Source organism: Pseudophryne corroboree, chromosome 8, assembly GCF_028390025.1.
Source record: "Pseudophryne corroboree isolate aPseCor3 chromosome 8, aPseCor3.hap2, whole genome shotgun sequence".
NCBI classification, from domain to species: domain Eukaryota; kingdom Metazoa; phylum Chordata; class Amphibia; order Anura; family Myobatrachidae; genus Pseudophryne; species Pseudophryne corroboree.
The window spans coordinates 194,061,410-194,080,887 of NC_086451.1; the positions used below are offsets into that span (position 1 = coordinate 194,061,410).

The window sequence follows — 19,478 nt, forward strand, 5'->3', positions numbered from 1 at the left end:
CGACCCCCTCTCTATCTCCGCTCTTACCAGCTCCGGCCAATCCGGCACCCCCTCCTGCCGATCTGGCACCCCCCTCTCACGGCCGCCCCTCCTGCCGACCCGGCACCCCCCCTCTCAAGGCCACTCCACTCGCTCTCACGCGCGCGCCTGACCCGGCTGTCACTTCCGGATCCGGTTCACGTCCTCGTCCTTGTCCTCCGTAGGCTGGAAATAACTAGCAATAAAAAAGTTTAAAAAGAAAATTCTTAGGAAAGAAATTACATTGTTAATTCAGAACTCGTATAAGCCATGTATCCCCACCAACTGCACCTTCTGTTTCATGTATTGTATGTTATTTGTGTGTTACAGTAATTATTTCCCTTACTGTACAACACTGTACATTTGTAAATAAAACATAATAAAGATACTCTCAGATTTAAAGTGACTCCAAGGACGAAAAAGAATGAAGAGATAAAGGAAACGTGATGGGCGGTGTTTAAAAGCTGAACAAACATTAGAGCAGAGGTTCCCAAACTGTGTGCCGTGGCTCCGTGGGGTGCCTCGGGACACTTGCAGGGGCGCCCTGGGTTGTAGGTCCAGGACCAATTCAAATTATTCATGGTCAATATAATAGGCAAAACCAGTGCTGGTGGCTGCCAGTCATAAAATATGTGGCCAAACAAAAGCAAATCTTGTCCCTCACCACACAACTGACCCTAAGGATGACATATAAACTAGAGATGAGCAGGTTCGGTTCCTCGAGATCCGAACCCCCCCGAACTTCACCTATTTTACATAGTTCCGAGGCAGCCTTGGATCTTCCCGCCTTGCTCGGTTAACATGAACGCGCCCAAACGTCATCATCCCGCTGTCGTATTCTCGCGAGATTCGGATTGCATATAAAGAGCCGCGCGTCACCGCCATTTTCACTCGTGCATTGGAGATGATAGCGAGAGGACGTGGCTGCGTTCTCTCAGTTTCTGTGTTCAGTGTGCTGCAAATATCTGTGCTCAGTGTGCTGCAAATATCTACGTTCTCTGCCTGAAAACGCTCCATATCTGTGCTGCATTGTAGTTGTGTGCAGTATATAGTAGGAGGACAGTGCAGAATTTTGCTGACCACCAGTATATATATATAGCAGTACGGTACAGTAGTCCATTGCTCTACCTCTGTGTCGTCAAGTATACTATCCATATCTGTGCTGCATTGTAGTTGTGCGCAGTATATAGTAGGAGGACAGTGCAGAATTCTGCTGATCACCAGTATATATATAGCAGTACGGTACAGTAGTGCATTGCTCTACCTCTGTGTCATCAAGTATACTATCCATATCTGTGCTGCATTGTATTTGTGCGCAGTATATAGTAGGAGGACAGTGCAGAATTTTGCTGATCACCAGTATATATATAGCAGTACGGTACAGTAGTCCATTGCTCTACCTCTGTGTCATCAAGTATACTATCCATATCTGTGCTGCATTGTATTTGTGCGCAGTATATAGTAGGAGGACAGTGCAGAATTTTGCTGACCACCAGTATATATATATAGCAGTACGGTACAGTAGTCCATTGCTCTACCTCTGTGTCGTCAAGTATACTATCTATATCTGTGCTGCATTGTAGTTGTGCGCAGTATATAGTAGGAGGACAGTGCAGAATTTTGCTGACTACCAGTATATATATAGCAGTACGGAACAGTAGTCCATTGCTCTACCTCTGTGTCATCAAGTATACTATCCATATCTGTGTTGCATTGTAGTTGTGCGCAGTATATAGTAGGAGGACAGTGCAGAATTTTGCTGACCACCAGTATATATATAGCAGTACGGTACAGTAGTCCATTGCTCTACCTCTGTGTCGTCAAGTATACTATCCATATCTGTGCTGCATTGTAGTTGTGCGCAGTATATAGTAGGAGGACAGTGCAGAATTTTTCTAACCACCAGTATATATATAGCAGTACGGTACAGTAGTCCATTGCTCTACCTCTGTCTCGTCAAGTATACTATCCATATCTGTGCTTCATTGTAGTTGTGCGCAGTGTATAGTAGGAGGACAGTGCAGAATTTTGCTGACCACCAGTATATATATATATATATATATATATATATATCAGTACTGTACAGTAGACCATTGCTATTGATATATTACTGGCATATAATTCCACACATTAAAAGATGGAGAACAAAAATGTGGAGGGTAAAATAGGGAAAGATCAAGATCCACTTCCACCTCGTGCTGAAGCTGCTGCCACTAGTCATGGCCGAGACGATGAAATGCCATCAACGTCGTCTGCCAAGGCCGATGCCCAATGTCATAGTAGAGATCATGTAAAATCCAAAAAACAAAAGTTCAGTAAAATGACCCAAAAATCAAAATTAAAAGCGTCTGATGAGAAGCGTAAACTTGACAATATGCCATTTACGACACGGAGTGGCAAGGAACGGATGAGGCCCTGTCCTATGTTCATGGCTAGTGGTTCAGCTTCACATGAGGATGGAAGCACTCATCCACCCACTAGAAAAATGAAAAGACTTAAGCTGGCAAAAGCACAGCAAAGCACTGTACGTTCTTCTAAATCACAAATCCCCAAGGAGAGTCCAATTGTGTCGGTTGCGATGCCTGACCTTCCCAACACTGGACGGGAAGAGGTGGCGCCTTCCACCATTTGCACGCCCCCTGCAAGTGCTGGAAGGAGCAACCGCAGTCCAGTTCCTGATAGTCAAATTGAAGATGTCACTGTTGAAGTACACCAGGATGAGGATATGGGTGTTGCTGGCACTGAGGAGGAAATTGACAAGGAGGATTCTGATGGTGAGGTGGTTTGTTTAAGTCAGGCACCCGGGGAGACACCTGTTGTCCGTGGGACGAATATGGCCATTGACATGCCTGGTCAAATTACCCAAAAAATCACCTCTTCAGTGTGGAATTATTTTACCAGAAATGCGGACAACAGGTGTCAAGCCGTGTGTTGCCTTTGTCAAGCTGTAATAAGTAGGGTTAATGGACGTTAACCACCTAGGAACATCCTCCCTTATACGTCACCTGGAGCGCATTCATCAGAAGTCATTGACAAGTTCAAAAACTTTGGGTGACAGCGGAAGCAGTCCACTGACAACTAAATCCCTTCCTCTTGTAACCAAGCTCCTGCAAACCACACCACCAACTCCCTCAGTGTCAATTTCCTCATTAGACATGAAAAACAATAGTCCTGCAGGCCATGTCACTGGCAAGTCTGACGAGTCCTCTCCTGACTGGGATTCCTCCGATGCATCCTTGAGTGTAACACCTACTGCCGCGGGCGCTGCTGTTGTTGCTGCTGGGAGTCGATCGTCATCCCAGAGGGGAAGTTGGAAGACCACTTGTACTATTTCCAGTAAGCAATTGACTGTCCAACAGTCCTTTGCGAGGAAGATGAAATATCACAGCAGTCATCCTGCTGCAAAGCGGATAACTCGTAGAGATGTGCACCGGAAATTTTTCGGGTTTTGTGTTTTGGTTTTGGGTTCGGTTCCGCGGCCGTGTTGGGTTCGAACGCGTTTTGGCAAAACCTCACCGAATTTTTTTTGTCGGATTCGGGTGTGTTTTGGATTCGGGTGTTTTTTTCAAAAAACCCTAAAAAACAGCTTAAATCATAGAATTTGGGGGTCATTTTGATCCCAAAGTATTATTAACCTCAATAACCATAATTTCCACTCATTTTCAGTCTATTCTGAACACCTCACACCTCACAATATTATTTTTAGTCCTAAAATTTGCACTGAGGTCGCTGGATGACTAAGCTCAGCGACCCAAGTGGCCGACACAAACACCTGGCCCATCTAGGAGTGGCACTGCAGTGTCACGCAGGATGGCCCTTCCAAAAAACACTCCCCAAACAGCACATGACGCAAAGAAAAAAAGAGGCGCAATGAGGTAGCTGTGTGACTAAGCTCAGCGACCCAAGTGGCCGACACAAACACCTGGCCCATCTAGGAGTGGCACTGCAGTGTCAGGCAGGATGGCCCTTCCAAAAAATACTCCCCAAACAGCACATGACGCAAAGAAGAAAAAAAAGAGGCGCAATGAGGTAGCTGTGTGAGTAAGCTAAGCGACCCTAGTGGCCGACACAAACACCTGGCCCATCTAGGAGTGGCACTGCAGTGTCACGCAGGATGGCCCTTCCAAAAAACACTCCCCAAACAGCACATGATGCAAAGAAAAAAAGAGGCGCAATGAGGTAGCTGTGTGACTAAGCTCAGCGACCCAAGTGGCCGACACAAACACCTGGCCCATCTAGGAGTGGCACTGCAGTGTCAGGCAGGATGGCCCTTCCAAAAAATACTCCCCAAACAGAACATGACGCAAAGAAGAAAAAAAAGAGGCGCAATGAGGTAGCTGTGTGAGTAAGCTAAGCGACCCTAGTGGCCGACACAAACACCTGGCCCATCTAGGAGTGGTACTGCAGTGTCACGCAGGCTGGCCCTTCCAAAAAACACTCCCCAAACAGCACATGACGCAAAGAAAAATGAAAGAAAAAAGAGGTGCAAGATGGAATTGTCCTTGGGCCCTCCCACCCACCCTTATGTTGTATAAACAGGACATGCACACTTTAACCAACCCATCATTTCAGTGACAGGGTCTGCCACACGACTGTGACTGAAATGACGGGTTGGTTTGGACCCCCACCAAAAAAGAAGCAATTAATCTCTCCTTGCACAAACTGGCTCTACAGAGGCAAGATGTCCACCTCATCATCATCCTCCGATTCATCACCGTGTACATCCCCCTCCTCACAGATTATCAATTCGTCCCCACTGGAATCCACCATCACAGCTCCCTGTGTACTTTGTGGAGGCAATTGCTGCTGGTGAATGTCTCCATGGAGGAATTGATTATAATTCATTTTAATGAACATCATCTTCTCCACATTTTCTGGAAGTAACCTCGTACGCCGATTGCTGACAAGGTGAGCAGCGGCACTAAACACTCTTTCGGAGTACACACTTGTGGGAGGGCAACTTAGGTAGAATAAAGCCAGTTTGTGCAAGGGCCTCCAAATTGCCTCTTTTTCCTGCCAGTATACGTACGGACTGTCTGACGTGCCTACTTGGATGCGGTCACTCATATAATCCTCCACCATTCTTTCAATGGTGAGAGAATCATATGCAGTGACAGTAGACGACATGTCCGTAATCGTTGTCAGGTCCTTCAGTCCGGACCAGATGTCAGCATCAGCAGTCGCTCCAGACTGCCCTGCATCACCGCCAGCGGGTGGGCTCGGAATTCTGAGCCTTTTCCTCGCACCCCCAGTTGCGGGAGAATGTGAAGGAGGAGATGTTGACAGGTCGCGTTCCGCTTGACTTGACAATTTTCTCACCAGCAGTTCTTTCAACCCCTGCAGACTTGTGTCTGCCGGAAAGAGAGATCCAAGGTAGGTTTTAAATCTAGGATCGAGCACGGTGGCCAAAATGTAGTGCTCTGATTTCAACAGATTGACCACCCGTGAATCCTTGTTAAGCGAATTAAGGGCTCCATCCACAAGTCCCACATGCCTAGCGGAATCGCTCAGTGTTAGCTCCTCCTTCAATGTCTCCAGCTTCTTCTGCAAAAGCCTGATGAGGGGAATGACCTGACTCAGGCTGGCAGTGTCTGAACTGACTTCACGTGTGGCAAGTTCAAAAGGTTGCAGAACCTTGCACAACGTTGAAATCATTCTCCACTGCGCTTGAGACAGGTGCATTCCACCTCCTATATCGTGCTCAGTTGTATAGGCTTGAATGGCCTTTTGCTGCTCCTCCAACCTCTGAAGCATATAGAGGGTTGAATTCCACCTCGTTACCACTTCTTGCTTCAGATGATGGCAGGGCAGGTTCAGGCGTTTTTGGTGTTGCTCCAGTCTTCTGTACGTGGTGCCTGTACGCCGAAAGTGTCCCGCAATTCTTCTGGCCACCGACAGCATCTCTTGCACGCCCCTCTCGTTTTTTAAATAATTCTGCACCACCAAATTCAAGGTATGTGCAAAACATGGGACGTGCTGGAATTTGCCCATATTTAATGCACACACAATATTGCTGGCGTTGTCCGATGCCACAAATCCACAGGAGAGTCCGTTTGGGGTAAGCCATTCTGCGATGATCTTCCTCAGTTGCCGTAAGAGGTTTTTAGCTGTGTGCGTATTCTGGAAAGCGGTGATACAAAGCGTAGCCTGCCTAGGAAAGAGTTGGCGTTTGCGAGATGCTGCTACTGGTGCCGCCGCTGCTGTTCTTGCGGCGGGAGTCAATACATCTACCCAGTGGGCTGTCACAGTCATATAGTCCTGAGTCTGCCCTGCTCCACTTGTCCACATGTCCGTGGTTAAGTGGACATTGGGTACAACTGCATTTTTTAGGACACTTATGAGTCTTTTTCTGAGGTCTGTGTACATTTTCGGTATCGCCTGCCTAGAGAAATGGAACCTAGATGGTATTTGGTACCGGGGACACAGTACCTCAATCAAGTCTATAGTTGGCTCTGCAGTAATGATGGATACCGGAACCACGTTTCTCACCGCCCAGGATGCCAAGGCCTCAGTTATCCGCTTTGCAGCAGGATAACTGCTGTGATATTTCATCTTCCTCGCAAAGGACTGTTGGACAGTCAATTGCTTGGTGGAAGTAGTAAAAGTCGTCTTACGACTTCCCCTCTGGGATGACCATCGACTCCCAGCAGCAACAACAGCAGCGCCAGCAGCAGTAGGCATTACACGCAAGGATGCATCGGAGGAATCCCAGGCAGGAGAGGACTTGTAAGAATTGCCAGTGACATGGCCTGCAGGACTATTGGCATTCCTGGGGAAGGAGGAAATTGACACTGAGGGAGTTGGTGGTGTGGTTTGCGTGAGCTTGGTTACAAGAGGAAGGGATTTACTGGTCAGTGGACTGCTTCCGCTGTCGCCCAAAGTTTTTGAACTTGTCACTGACTTATGATGAATGCGCTGCAGGTGACGTATAAGGGAGGATGTTCCGAGGTGGTTAACGTCCTTACCCCTACTTATTACAGCTTGACAAAGGCAACACACGGCTTGACAAATGTTGTCCGCATTTCTGTTGAAATACTTCCACACCGAAGAGCTGATTTTTTTGGTATTTTCACCAGGCATGTCAATGGCCATATTCCTCCCACGGACAACAGGTGTCTCCCCGGGTGCCTGACTTAAACAAACCACCTCACCATCAGAATCCTCCTGGTCAATTTCCTCCCCAGCGCCAGCAACACCCATATCCTCCTCATCCTGGTGTACTTCAACACTGACATCTTCAATCTGACTATCAGGAACTGGACTGCGGGTGCTCCTTCCAGCACTTGCAGGGGGCGTGCAAATGGTGGAAGGCGCATGCTCTTCACGTCCAGTGTTGGGAAGGTCAGGCATCGCAACAGACACAATTGGACTCTCCTTGTGGATTTGTGATTTCGAAGAACGCACAGTTCTTTGCTGTGCTTTTGCCAGCTTAAGTCTTTTCATTTTTCTAGCGAGAGGCTGAGTGCTTCCATCCTCATGTGAAGCTGAACCACTAGCCATGAACATAGGCCAGGGCCTCAGCCGTTCCTTGCCACTCCGTGTGGTAAATGGCATATTGGCAAGTTTACGCTTCTCCTCCGACGATTTTATTTTAGATTTTTGAGTCCTTTTTTTACTGATATTTGGTGTTTTGGATTTTACATGCTCTGTACTATGACATTGGGCATCGGCCTTGGCAGACGACGTTGATGGCATTTCATTGTCTCGGCCATGACTAGTGGCAGCAGCTTCAGCACGAGGTGGAAGTCGATCTTGATCTTTCCCTATTTTTGGAACCTCAACATTTTTGTTCTCCATATTTTAATAGGCACAACTAAAAGGCACCTCAGGTAAACAATGGAGATGGATGGATACTAGTATACTTATGGATGACGAGTGACTGCCGACACAGAGGTAGCTACAGCCGTGGACTACCGTACTGCGTCTGCTAGTATAGACTGGATGATAATGATATAAAAAATATATATATATCACTACTGCAGGACAGGTATATATTATATAATGACGGACCTGCTGGACACTGTCAGCAGACTCCTAAACTACTAGTATGAAGAAGATAGAAAAAAAACCCCACCACAGGTAGGTATACAATTATGGACGAGCGACTGCCGACACAGAGGTAGCTACAGCCGTGGACTACCGTACTGCGTCTGCTAGTATAAACTGGATGATAATGATATAAAAAATATATATATATCACTACTGCAGGACAGGTATATATTATATAATGACAGACCTGCTGGACACTGTCAGCAGACTCCTAAACTACTAGTATGAAGAAGATAGAAAAAAAAAACCCCACCACAGGTAGGTATACAATTATGGACGAGCGACTGCCGACACAGAGGTAGCTACAGCCGTGGACTACCGTACTGCGTCTGCTAGTATAGACTGGATGATGATCTAAAAAATATATATATATCACTACTGCAGGACAGGTATATATTATATAATGACGGACCTGCTGGACACTGTCAGCAGACTCCTAAACTACTAGTATGAAGAAGATAGAAAAAAAACAACCCACCACAGGTAGGTATACAATTATGGACGAGCACTGCCGACACAGAGGTAGCTACAGCCGTGGACTACCGTACTGCGTCTGCTAGTATAGACTGGATGATAATGATATAAAAAATATATATATATCACTACTGCAGGTATATATTATAATATAATGAATGACGGACCTGCTGGACACTGTCTGTCAGCAGAATGCGTTTATAGAATAAATAAAAACAAAACACCACACGAGTGTTTAACTTTTTCAGGCAGACAATATACTGGTGGTCACTGGTCAGTCACACTGGCAGCAAAAGTGTGCACTGTTATGTACTCCTGCTATAACTGCTCCCCAGTCTCCCCCACAATTAAGCTGTGTGAGCAGTGAGCACTCAGCACAGTCAGATATACATAGATGATATTATCATGCAGCACACTGAGGCTGAGCACAGATATGGTATGTGACTGTGTATCGTTTTTTTTCAGGCAGAGAACGGATTTTAAATAATAAATAAAACTGGTGGTCACTAGTATAACTATCAGCAAAACTCTGCACTCTCTGAGTACTCCAGTCCTAATGCTCCCCAAAATTACTAAAATTATATTACTAGTAAATCAAGTGTCTCACTCTCTATCTAAACGGAGAGGACGCCAGCCACGTCCTCTCCCTATCAATCTCAATGCACGTGTGAAAATGGCGGCGACGCGCGGCTCCTTATATAGAATCCGAGTCTCGCAATAGAATACGAGCCTCGCGAGAATCCGACAGCGGGATGATGACGTTCGGGCGCGCTCGGGTTAACCGAGCAAGGCGGGAAGATCCGAGTCTGCCTCGGACCCGTGTAAAAAGGCTGAAGTTCGGGGGGGTTCGGATTCCGAGGAACCGAACCCGCTCATCTCTAAATTAATTCGGGTCTTGACAGCTGCGGTGGTGTTAAACGTGTGTCCGGTATCCACCGTTAATTCACAGGGAATTAGAGAATTGTTTGAGGTACTGTGTTCCCGGTACCAAATACCATCTAGGTTCCATTTCTCTAGGCAGGCGATACCAAGAATGTATACAGATTTCAGAAAAAGACTCACCAGTGTCCTAAAAAATGCAGTTGTACCCAATGTCCACTTAACCACGGACATGTGGACAAGTGGAGCAGGGCAGACTCAGGACTATATGACTGTGACAGCCCACTGGGTAGATGTATTGCCTCCCGCAGCAAGAACAGCAGCGGCGGCACCAGTTGCAGCATCTCGCAAATGCCAACTCGTTCCTAGGCAGGCTACGCTTTGTATCACCGCTTTTCATAAGAGGCACACAGCTGACAACCTCTTACGGAAACTGAGGAACATCATCGCAGAATGGCTTACCCCAATTGGACTCTCCTGGGGATTTGTGACATCGGACAATGCCACCAATATTTTGCGTGCATTACATGTGGGCAAATTCCAGCACGTCCCATGTTTTGCACATACACTGAATTTGGTGGTGCAGAATTTTTTTAAAAATGACAGGGGCGTGCAAGAGATGCTGTCGGTGTCCCGAAGAATTGCGGGCCACTTTCGGCATTCAGCCACCGCGTGCCGAAGACTGGAGCACCAGCAAACACTCCTGAACCTGCCCCGCCATCATCTGAAGCAAGAGGTGGTAACGAGGTGGAATTCAACCCTGTATATGCTTCAGAGGTTGGAGGAGCAGCATAAGGCCATTCAAGCCTATACAGCTACCTACGATATAGGCAAAGTAGGGGAAATGCACCTGACTCAAGCGCAGTGGAAAATGCTTTCAACGTTGTGCAAGGTTCTGCAACCCTTTGAACTTGCCACATGTGAAGTCAGTTCAGACACTGCCAGCCTGAGTCAGGTCATTCCCCTCATCAGGATTTTTCAGAAGAAGCTGGAGAGATTGAAGGAGGACCTAAAATGGAGCGATTCCGCTAGGCATGTGGGACTTGTGGATGGAGCCCTTAATTCGCTTAACCAGGATTCACGGGTGGTCAATCTGTTGAAATCAGAGCACTACATTTTGGCCACTGTGCTCGATCCTAGATTTAAAACCTACTCTGTATCTCTCTTTCCGGCAGACACAAGTCTGCAGAGGTGCAAAGACCTGCTGGTGAGACACTTGTCAAGTCAAGCGGAACGTGACCCGTCAACAGCTCCTCCTTCACATTCTCCCGCAACTGGGGCTGCGAGGAAAAGGCTAAGAATTCCGGGCCCACCCGCTGGCGGTGATGCAGGGCAGTCTGGAGCGAGTGCTGACATCTGGTCCGGACTGAAGGACCTGCCAACGATTACTGACATGTCGTCTACTGTCACTGCATATGATTCTGTCACCATTGAAAGAATGGTGGAGGATTATATGAGTGACCGCATCCAAGTAGGAACGTCAGACAGTCCGTACATATACTGGCAAAAAAAATAGGCAATTTGGAGGCCCTTGCACAAACTGGCTTTATTTTACCTAAGTTGCCCCCCCTCCAGTGTGTACTTCGAGAGTGTTTAGTGCAGCCGGTCACCTTGTCAGCAATCTGCGTACGAGGTTACTTCCAGAAAATGTGGAGAAGATGATGTTCATCAAAATTAATTATAATCAATTTCTCCGTGGAGACATTCACCAGCAATTGCCTCCAGAAAGTACACAGGGACCTGAGATGGTGGATTCCAGTGGGGACAAATTAATAATCTGTGAGGAGGGGGATGTACACAGTGAAAGGGGTGAGGAATCGGACGATGAGGAGGAGGTGGACATCTTGCCTCTGTAGAACCAGTTTGTGCAAGGAGAGATCGATTGATTGATTCTTTTTTGGTGGGGGCCCAAACCAACCAGTCATTTCAGCCACAGTCGTGTGGCAGACCCTGTCGCTGAAATTATGGGTTTGTTAAAGTGTGCATGTCCTGTTTATAAAACATAAGGGTGGGTGGGAGGGCCCAAGGACAATTCCATCTTGCACCTCTTTTTTCTTTAATTTATATTTGCATCATGTGATGTTTGGGGCCAATTTTTTTAAGTGCCATCCTGTCTGACACTGCAGTGCCACTCCTAGATGGGCCAGGTGTTTGTGCCGGCCACTTGGGTCGCTTAGCTTAGTCATCCAGCGACCTCGGTGCAAATTTTAGGACTAAAAATAATATTGTGAGGTGTGAGGTGTTCAGAATAGACTGGAAATGAGTGGAAATTATGGTTATTGAGGTTAATAATACTATGGGATTAAAATGACCCCCAAATTCTATGATTTAAGCTGTTTTTGAGGGGTTTTTGAAAAAAAACACCCAAATCCAAAACACACCCGAATCCGACAAAAAAATTTCAGGGAGCTTTTGCCAAAATGCGTCCGAATCCAAAACACGCCCGCGGAACCGAATCCAAAACCAAAACACAAAACCCGAAAAATGTCCGGTGCACATCTCTAATATAAACGCGATCTACATAATGTAATATTTATTTCTAAATTTCTCAATAAGAAATTTTTGGCCTAGGGGTGCCGTGAAAAAAATTCTGATATTCTAGGGCGCGGTGATTCAAAAAAGTTTGGAAACCACTGCATTAGAGAACGTCACAGGGATGTCCTGGTCTACTGTTTCAAAAATAAGGACGTTCTAATTACTAGCCAAGGCAGAGATGAATATACAGCCTACTGCAAAGTGTATCTAGGGTGAATTTGCACCTGCATGGTAAAGAATAGGGTGCATGCCCAATTTGAGCAAACCACACCCCAATTCAGACAAATCTTGCTGAATCCATCCAATCATACCCACTTTCCAGACAACCACACTCTCTTTCTTGGGAGGCCCTACCTACGTTTCCATAAAGCACCCTACAATCAACGTTTGTATATTAGGACTGTCCTGATCAAATCAGTATAGCTAGGAGGTACATGTATGTATTAACATTTTTATATTAACAATAATAATAGTAAAATAATAATACTGTATGTGTATGTCAACAGCCTGCCAATCGGAGAGTGAGTGAAGATGAAACTACCACAGTAGGGGTGAGACCTCGGGAGACGTGTTTGAGTCTACCTACTACTCCAGATAAGCAAGTTGCCTGGATTAAAGCTTTCCCTTTTCCTATACCCGAAGAGAGACGGTGGCACCAGTCTAACTCCATACAGACCAACATTGTTCCCATAAATGTATCCGGTATGTTAAAAGATTTAATTGTTCTATTAAGATTTGTACAGTATGTGCATTTTGTATAGGATGCTAGCCTATAGATGTACAGAACTGTTGCAGCTTTGACTATATAATCCTAGGTTACTGCAGTAAATAAACATTTCCTGCTTTGTTACTGTGGGCCAGAGTTTCTGACTGCTATTATTAGGGCAGAAATTCACATAAAAGGTAAAAGGTACAATAAGCAAAATACAGAACATCCACTTGCAAAATAAAGAACATTTGAGATGCATAAATACAGTTGTACCCCAAAATGAAGCATATAATATTAATAATAATAATAATGGTGGTCATTCCGAGTTGTTCGCTCGTTATTTTTCTTTCGCAACGGAGCGATTAGTCGCTAATGCGCATGCGCAATGTCCGCAGTGCGACTGCGCCAAGTAAATTTGCTATGCAGTTAGGTAATTTACTCACGGCATTACGAGGTTTTTTCTTCGTTCGGGTGATCGTAATGTGATTGACAGGAAGTGGGTGTTTCTGGGCGGAAACTGGCCGTTTTATGAGTGTGTGCGAAAAAATGCTACCGTTTCTGGGAAAAACGCGGGAGTGGCTGAAGAAACGGAGGAGTGTCTGGGCGAACGCTGGGTGTGTTTGTGACGTCAAACCAGGAATGACAAGCACTGAACTAATCGCAGATGCCGAGTAAGTGTGGAGCTACTCAGAAACTGCTAAGAAGTGTCTATTCGCAATTCTGCTAATCTTTCATTCGCAATTTTGATAAGCTAAGATTCACTCCCAGTAGGCGGCGGCTTAGCGTGTGCAAAGCTGCTAAAAGCAGCTTGCGAGCGAACAACTCGGAATGACCACCAATAATATAATATATTACTAATATTACTTAATATTAATAATAATAATAAAAATAATAATATATTTTACTAATAGGCAAGCGATAGAACAAACACAGGGCCCCGGTAATGAAGGGGAGTGGCCTAATCAATAAGGGGTGGCCATGCCCCCTTTTTAAGAATAAGTACAGAAATTACCTTTTATGCACCGCAAAGCACAGAGGCAACTGGGGTTGAAATGAAGTGAGATTGGGGCAGTGGCAGGCTGTGCGTTTGCTTGACAAGGTTAGATTTCTGTTTTCAAGACATCCTTACAGTAGCTGATGGCAGACACAGAAACGGGCATCTGTATGCCATATTTTAGAATTGCAGGTCTTCCTTGTGACAACATCCAACTGTATATTGGTTACCCCAAGTGACCTTTAGCAAATTCCATGAAAAATGAATAATGAAACCTTTTACCATGATTCCATTTTTATTTTTCAGTCATAAGTTTGACCTAAAAAATAATAATTGTATTTCTCTTACGTCCTAGAGGATGCTGGGGTCCATTTTAGTACCATGGGGTGTAGATGGTTCTGCAGGAGCCTTCGGCACTTTAAGACTTTAACAGTGTGAACTGGCTCCTCCCTCTATGCCCCTCCTCCAAACCTCAGTTTAGAAAATGTGACCGGGGGACTGGGTGCACACCAGTGGAGCTCTACAGAGTTCTGCTGGAAAAGACTTTGTTAGGTTTTTTATTTTACAGGGAAGCTGCTGGTAACAACTTCCCTGCTTCGTGGGACTTAGGGGGGGAAGTAGGAACCAACTTCTCAGTTAGTTTAATGGCTCTGCTTCCGCTGACAGGACACCATTAGCTCCTGAAGGGTACTGAACACAGCCCTTGCCTGGCTGCTGCTCACTCCCACAGCACTGCCGCCACCTCCTAGATCCCAAACTGGCTAAGAGAATTCAATGTATGATAGTCGCTATAAAAGAGGTGTTGGAATTTCCTGACACAACACCTCCACCTGAGGAAAAAGATTATTTTAAATTAAATAAAACAACAGGTGGTGACTTTTCCTCAATCTAAGGACTTAAACAAATTTTTTGAGGAATCCTGAGCTAACCCGGAAAATAAATTTGCTATCCCTAAAAGATTGCGGGTAGCATACACCTTTTCCTGAAGAGGATAGGTGTAAGTGGGAGTCACCCCCAATGATAGACAACTCCGTCTCTAGGTTGTCAAAGAAGATCATTTTACCTGCCCCAGGGTCAGCTTCATTAAAAGAACCTGCTGACTGCAAATTATAGACGACTTTAAAGTCCATCTATGTTGCTTCAGGTACGTTGCTCAGGCCCACAGTTGCTTCGGCGTGGGTAGGTAACGCAGTCGAAAAGTGGGCACATGATTGTTAATATTGACACGGTCGATAAAGATGATATGCTGGAAATTCTAGGTCATATCAAAGATTCTGCAGGTTATTTGGTTGAGGCTATGAAGGACGTAGGCTTACTGGGCTCACGTGCCTCTGCTATGGTGGTTTCGGCCCACAGGGTGCTCTGGGTATGCCAATGGAATGCTGATGCAGAATCCAAAATAAATATTGAGGCGCTCCCATACAATGGTGAGGCCCTCTTTGGAGAGAAATTAGATGCCATGACATCAACAACTACATCTGGCAAGTCAGCATTTCTGCCGTCGGCGGCTGCGCCGGCTAAAAAAGTATATCATTCTCATACTATGCAGTCCTTTCGGCCCAACAAGTACAAAAAGGCTAAAAGTACCCTGTCACGATCCGGGTATCTGGACGCCATTTCTTACCCATCAGATGCCTCCTAAGGCTGGCTCAGCGCTCCAGGACCGGATCCCATCTGTTATCCTGATGTGTACATTCCTGTATCCTCTCCTGTCACTCTGGGACGCTGTCACAGTAAACGCCATATTACACCTGGCATGGCGTCTCCCGCGGCCTCCGCCGCCGTCCCTGAACTTCTGCATGCAGAGTGTCTGAGTGGCGATTACGTCAGCCGCGGCCTCCGCTGTGTCCGCGTGGTTGGATGTGCATCTGTCAGTCTGGCGCCTCCTGTCTCCGGTGGCCGGCGCCGCCATTACTGTTTTCATTACCACATGGATTACAAACCAAACTTCCCTCCAAGTGTCTGCATGGGCGCAGCCATCTTGGATTCTGTCAGCTGATCATTTCCACCAATCTGTTCTCAGTATTGATAATCTGCATAATTGCCTAGCCAATCCCTTCCTTGCTGCAGGTATAAATACACTGTGCCTGAGCAAGGAAGGCGTCAGTGCTTTGGTTGTCAAACCTAGTTCCTGTTTGTCTCTCTCCTGTGATTGTCTTCCAGGTTCCAGCTCCTGTCTCAAGACTTCCACCATAGAGACCCGCACCAGCATTCCACCTGCGGTGTAGCCTGACTCTCCAATCCATTGTGGATTCATCTGTTTCCAGCTACAACATTACCTGCTTCCAGCTCAGCTTCCAGCAGAGTACAGCTTCTCTTAAAGGGCCGGTGTCCTTTATACACTTTACCACTCTCCACCGGTATTATTATTTCTCCGCTCTCAAGTTCTACATTTCAGTTCATATTTCATCGCTCCCAAGTTCATTTATTATTTAACTGGTTCCAGCCAGTATCCACTCCGTGCTAACAACAGTCTGGTTCCAGCCAGTATCCACAGCAGCTGTTTTATCTTCAGCAACCCAGCTTTTCCTGGAACACCAGCTGGCACAATCCTGGGTCATCTCCATTGCTACAGTCGGGCCTGGTAAGGACTTTCCATCTAGAAGATTACAAGAACTATCTCACACTACCAGTGCCCTGTGGCTCCTGCCATCCTGTAGTACCCAGGAACTGTATTTATTCTTTGCTGACTTTTACGTTTTCTTTTACTACTGCTGTGTTGCGGAGTTGTCATAATAAACATCATTGACTTTTATCCAAGTTGTCGTGGTCACGCCTTCGGGCAGTTATTATTCATGTTACTTACATGTCCAAGGGTCTGATACAACCTCCCAGGTTCCGGTACATCTCAGCCCCTACAACTGAGGCTGCCTCCCGTCAGCTCAGGCCCTCAGTTGTGACATACCCCTTTTTTCACAGGAAAAGGGAGAGGAAAAGGTAAAAAAACCTACAACACCCTCAGGCTCCCAAGAGCAGAAGTCAGTAACTACTTCTGCAAAAACCACAGCATGACGCTGGGGCTTCTCTGCGGGAGTGCGATCGGGTGGGGGCACGTCTACTATTTTTCAGCCAGGTCTGGCTTCGCTCAGACCTGGATCCTTGGATTTTACAGATAATATCCCAAGGTTACAAGTTGGAATTTCAAGACCTTCCCCCATGCCGATTTTTCAAATCAGCCTTACCAGTTTCTGCTCAGGACAGTGCAAATGTCCTGAATGCAATACACAAATTATGTCAAGACAGAGTAATTGCCTTGGTTCCTGCCGAACAAAGGAATCAAGGCTTTTATTCAAGCCTGTTTGTAGTACTGAAGCCAGATGGCTCGGTCAGGCCGATTTTAAACCTAAAATCTCTGAATCTTTATTTAAAAAGATTCAAATTCAAGATGGAATCCTTGAAAGTTGTGATTTCCAGCTTGGAAGAAAAGGAATTTCTCGTGTCAGTGGACATCAAGGATGCTTACTTGCATGTCCCCATTTACCCGCCACATCAAGCATGCCTGAGGTTTGCAGTTCAGGATTGCCACTACCAATTCCAGACATTACCGTTCAGGCTCTCCACGGCTCCGAGAATATTCACCAAGGTGATGGCGGAGATGATGGTTCTCCTTCGCAAACAAGGAGTCAACATAATTCCATACCTGGACGATCTCCTCATAAAAGCGAGATCCAGGGACAAGCTAATCCAGAACATAGCGTTATCCCTGTCGGTACTACAACAGCACGATTGGATCATCAGCTTTCCAAAATCTCAGTTGGAACAGACGATGAGGTTATCATTTTTGGAAATGATACTGGACACCGAGGTACAGAAAGTATTTCTACCGGTGGAAAAGGCTCAGGAGATCCAGAGCATGGTCAAACAACTTTTAAGACCAAGAACAGTATCAATTCATCAGTGCATTCGCCTGTTGGGGAAAATGGTAGCGGAGTACGAGGCGTTACAATATGGCCGATTCCATGCCAGGGTCTTCGAGTGGGACCTACTGGACAAGTGGTCCGGGTCGCATCTCCACATGCATCAAAAGATAATCTTGTCAGCAAAAGCCAGAATTTCGCTCCTGTGGTGGCTACAAATGTCTCACCTCCTGGAGGAACGCAGGTTCGGGATTCAGACATGGATCCTGGTGACCACGGATGCAAGTCTCCGAGGATGGGGAGCAGTCATGCAAGGCAAAAGCTTCCAAGGAAGGTGGTCAAGTCAAGAAACTCGACTTCACATAAACATTCTGGAATTGAGAGCTGTGTACAACAGTCTTCATCAGGCGGCACACCTTCTTCAAGGTCGTCCCATACAGTTCCAGTCAGACAATGTAATGGCAGTAGCTTACATAAACCGTCAAGGTGGAACAAAAAGCAGAGCGGCAATGGCAGAGGTGACAAAGATACTCCTCTGGGCAGAAAGACATGCAAAAGCTCTGTCGGCAATTTTCATTCCGAGAGTGGACAACTGGGAAGCAGACTTCCTCAGCAGACACGATCTCCATCCAGGAGAATGGGGCCTCCACCGAGAAGTCTTTGCGGAGGTGGCAAGTCGTTGGGGCGTTCCTCAAGTGGATATGATGGCATCACGCCTCAACAAGAAGCTTCAGAAATATTGTTCCAGGTCCAGAGACCCACAAGCAATAGCGATAGATGCACTGGTGATCCAGTGGGTGTTTCAGTCGGTGTATCTGTTCCCTACACTTCCACTTATTCCAAAAGTTCTCAAGATCATCAGAAGAACAAGAGTTTGAGCAATACTCATTGCTCCAGATTGGCCAAGGAGGGCTTGGTATCCAGATCTTCAAGAGTTATTACTGGAAGATCCTCGGCCTCTTCCTCTTCGCGAGGACCTGCTTCAGCAGGGGCCGTTAGTTTATCCGGATTTACAGCGGCTGCGTTTGACAGCATGGCTGTTGTGCACCAGATCCTAGCCCATAAGGGTATTCCCAATTAAGTCATTCCCACACTTATTCTGGCCTGGAAAGGGGTAACGTCCAAACATTACCATCGGATTTGGAGGAAATATATATCTTGGTGTGAATCCAAGAAGTCTCCTGCAGTGGAGTTTCAATTAGGACAACTTCTCCTATTTCTACAGGCGGGTGTGGATGCTGGATTGAGATTAGGATCTATCAAGGTTCGGATTTCGGCCTCGTCAGTTTTCTTTCAGAAACAATAGGCTTCTCTTCCTGAGGTCCAGACCTTCGTGAAAGGGGTTCTGCGCATCCAACCTCCCTTTGTGCCTCCTGTGGCGCCATGGGATCTTAATGTGGTGTTGCAGTTCCTTAAATCGGACTGGTTTGAGCCTCTACAAGAGGTAGAGTTCAAGTTTCTCACTTGGAAAGTGGTCATGCTGTTGGCCTTGGCCTCAGGCAGACGAGTGTCTGAGTTAGGAGCTCTGTCACACAAGAGTCCTTATTTAATATTTCATGAAGATAGGGCTGAACTGAAAACACGTCAGCACTTTCTTCCGAAGGTTGTGTCTTCTTTTCATATCAACCAACCAGTGGTGGTGCCAGTGGCTTCTGACACCTCAGCCGTCCCAAAGTCCTTGGATGTCATCAGAGCGTTGAGGACTTATGTCGCAAGAACGGCTAGGATAAGGAAACAGAATCTTTATTTGTCCTCTATGACCCCAACAAGATTGGGGGTCCTGCTTCTAAGCAGACTATTGCGCGCTGGATCAGAGGTACCATTCAGCACGCTCATTCCACGGCAGGATTGCCGTTACCGACTTCGGTAAAAGCCCACTCTACTAGGAAAGTGGGTTAGTCCTGGGTGGCTGCCCGGGGTGTCTCGGCATTGCAAATCTGCCGAGCTGCTACTTGTTCAGGTG

At 46.3% G+C, this 19,478-nt stretch overlaps 1 protein-coding gene across 4 annotated transcripts in view; it reads left to right on the plus strand.

The window, feature by feature from the left end:
- Nucleotides 1–19,478, plus strand: part of NHSL2 (NHS like 2) — a 738,014-nt gene that overhangs the window by 451,588 nt on the left and 266,948 nt on the right. For all 4 annotated transcript variants that reach the window (XM_063937040.1, XM_063937037.1, XM_063937039.1 and 1 more), the window contains one exon: nt 12,462–12,657. In XM_063937040.1, coding sequence (XP_063793110.1) covers nt 12,462–12,657 — 196 coding nt within the window. The remainder of the gene's footprint in view (nt 1–12,461; nt 12,658–19,478) is intronic.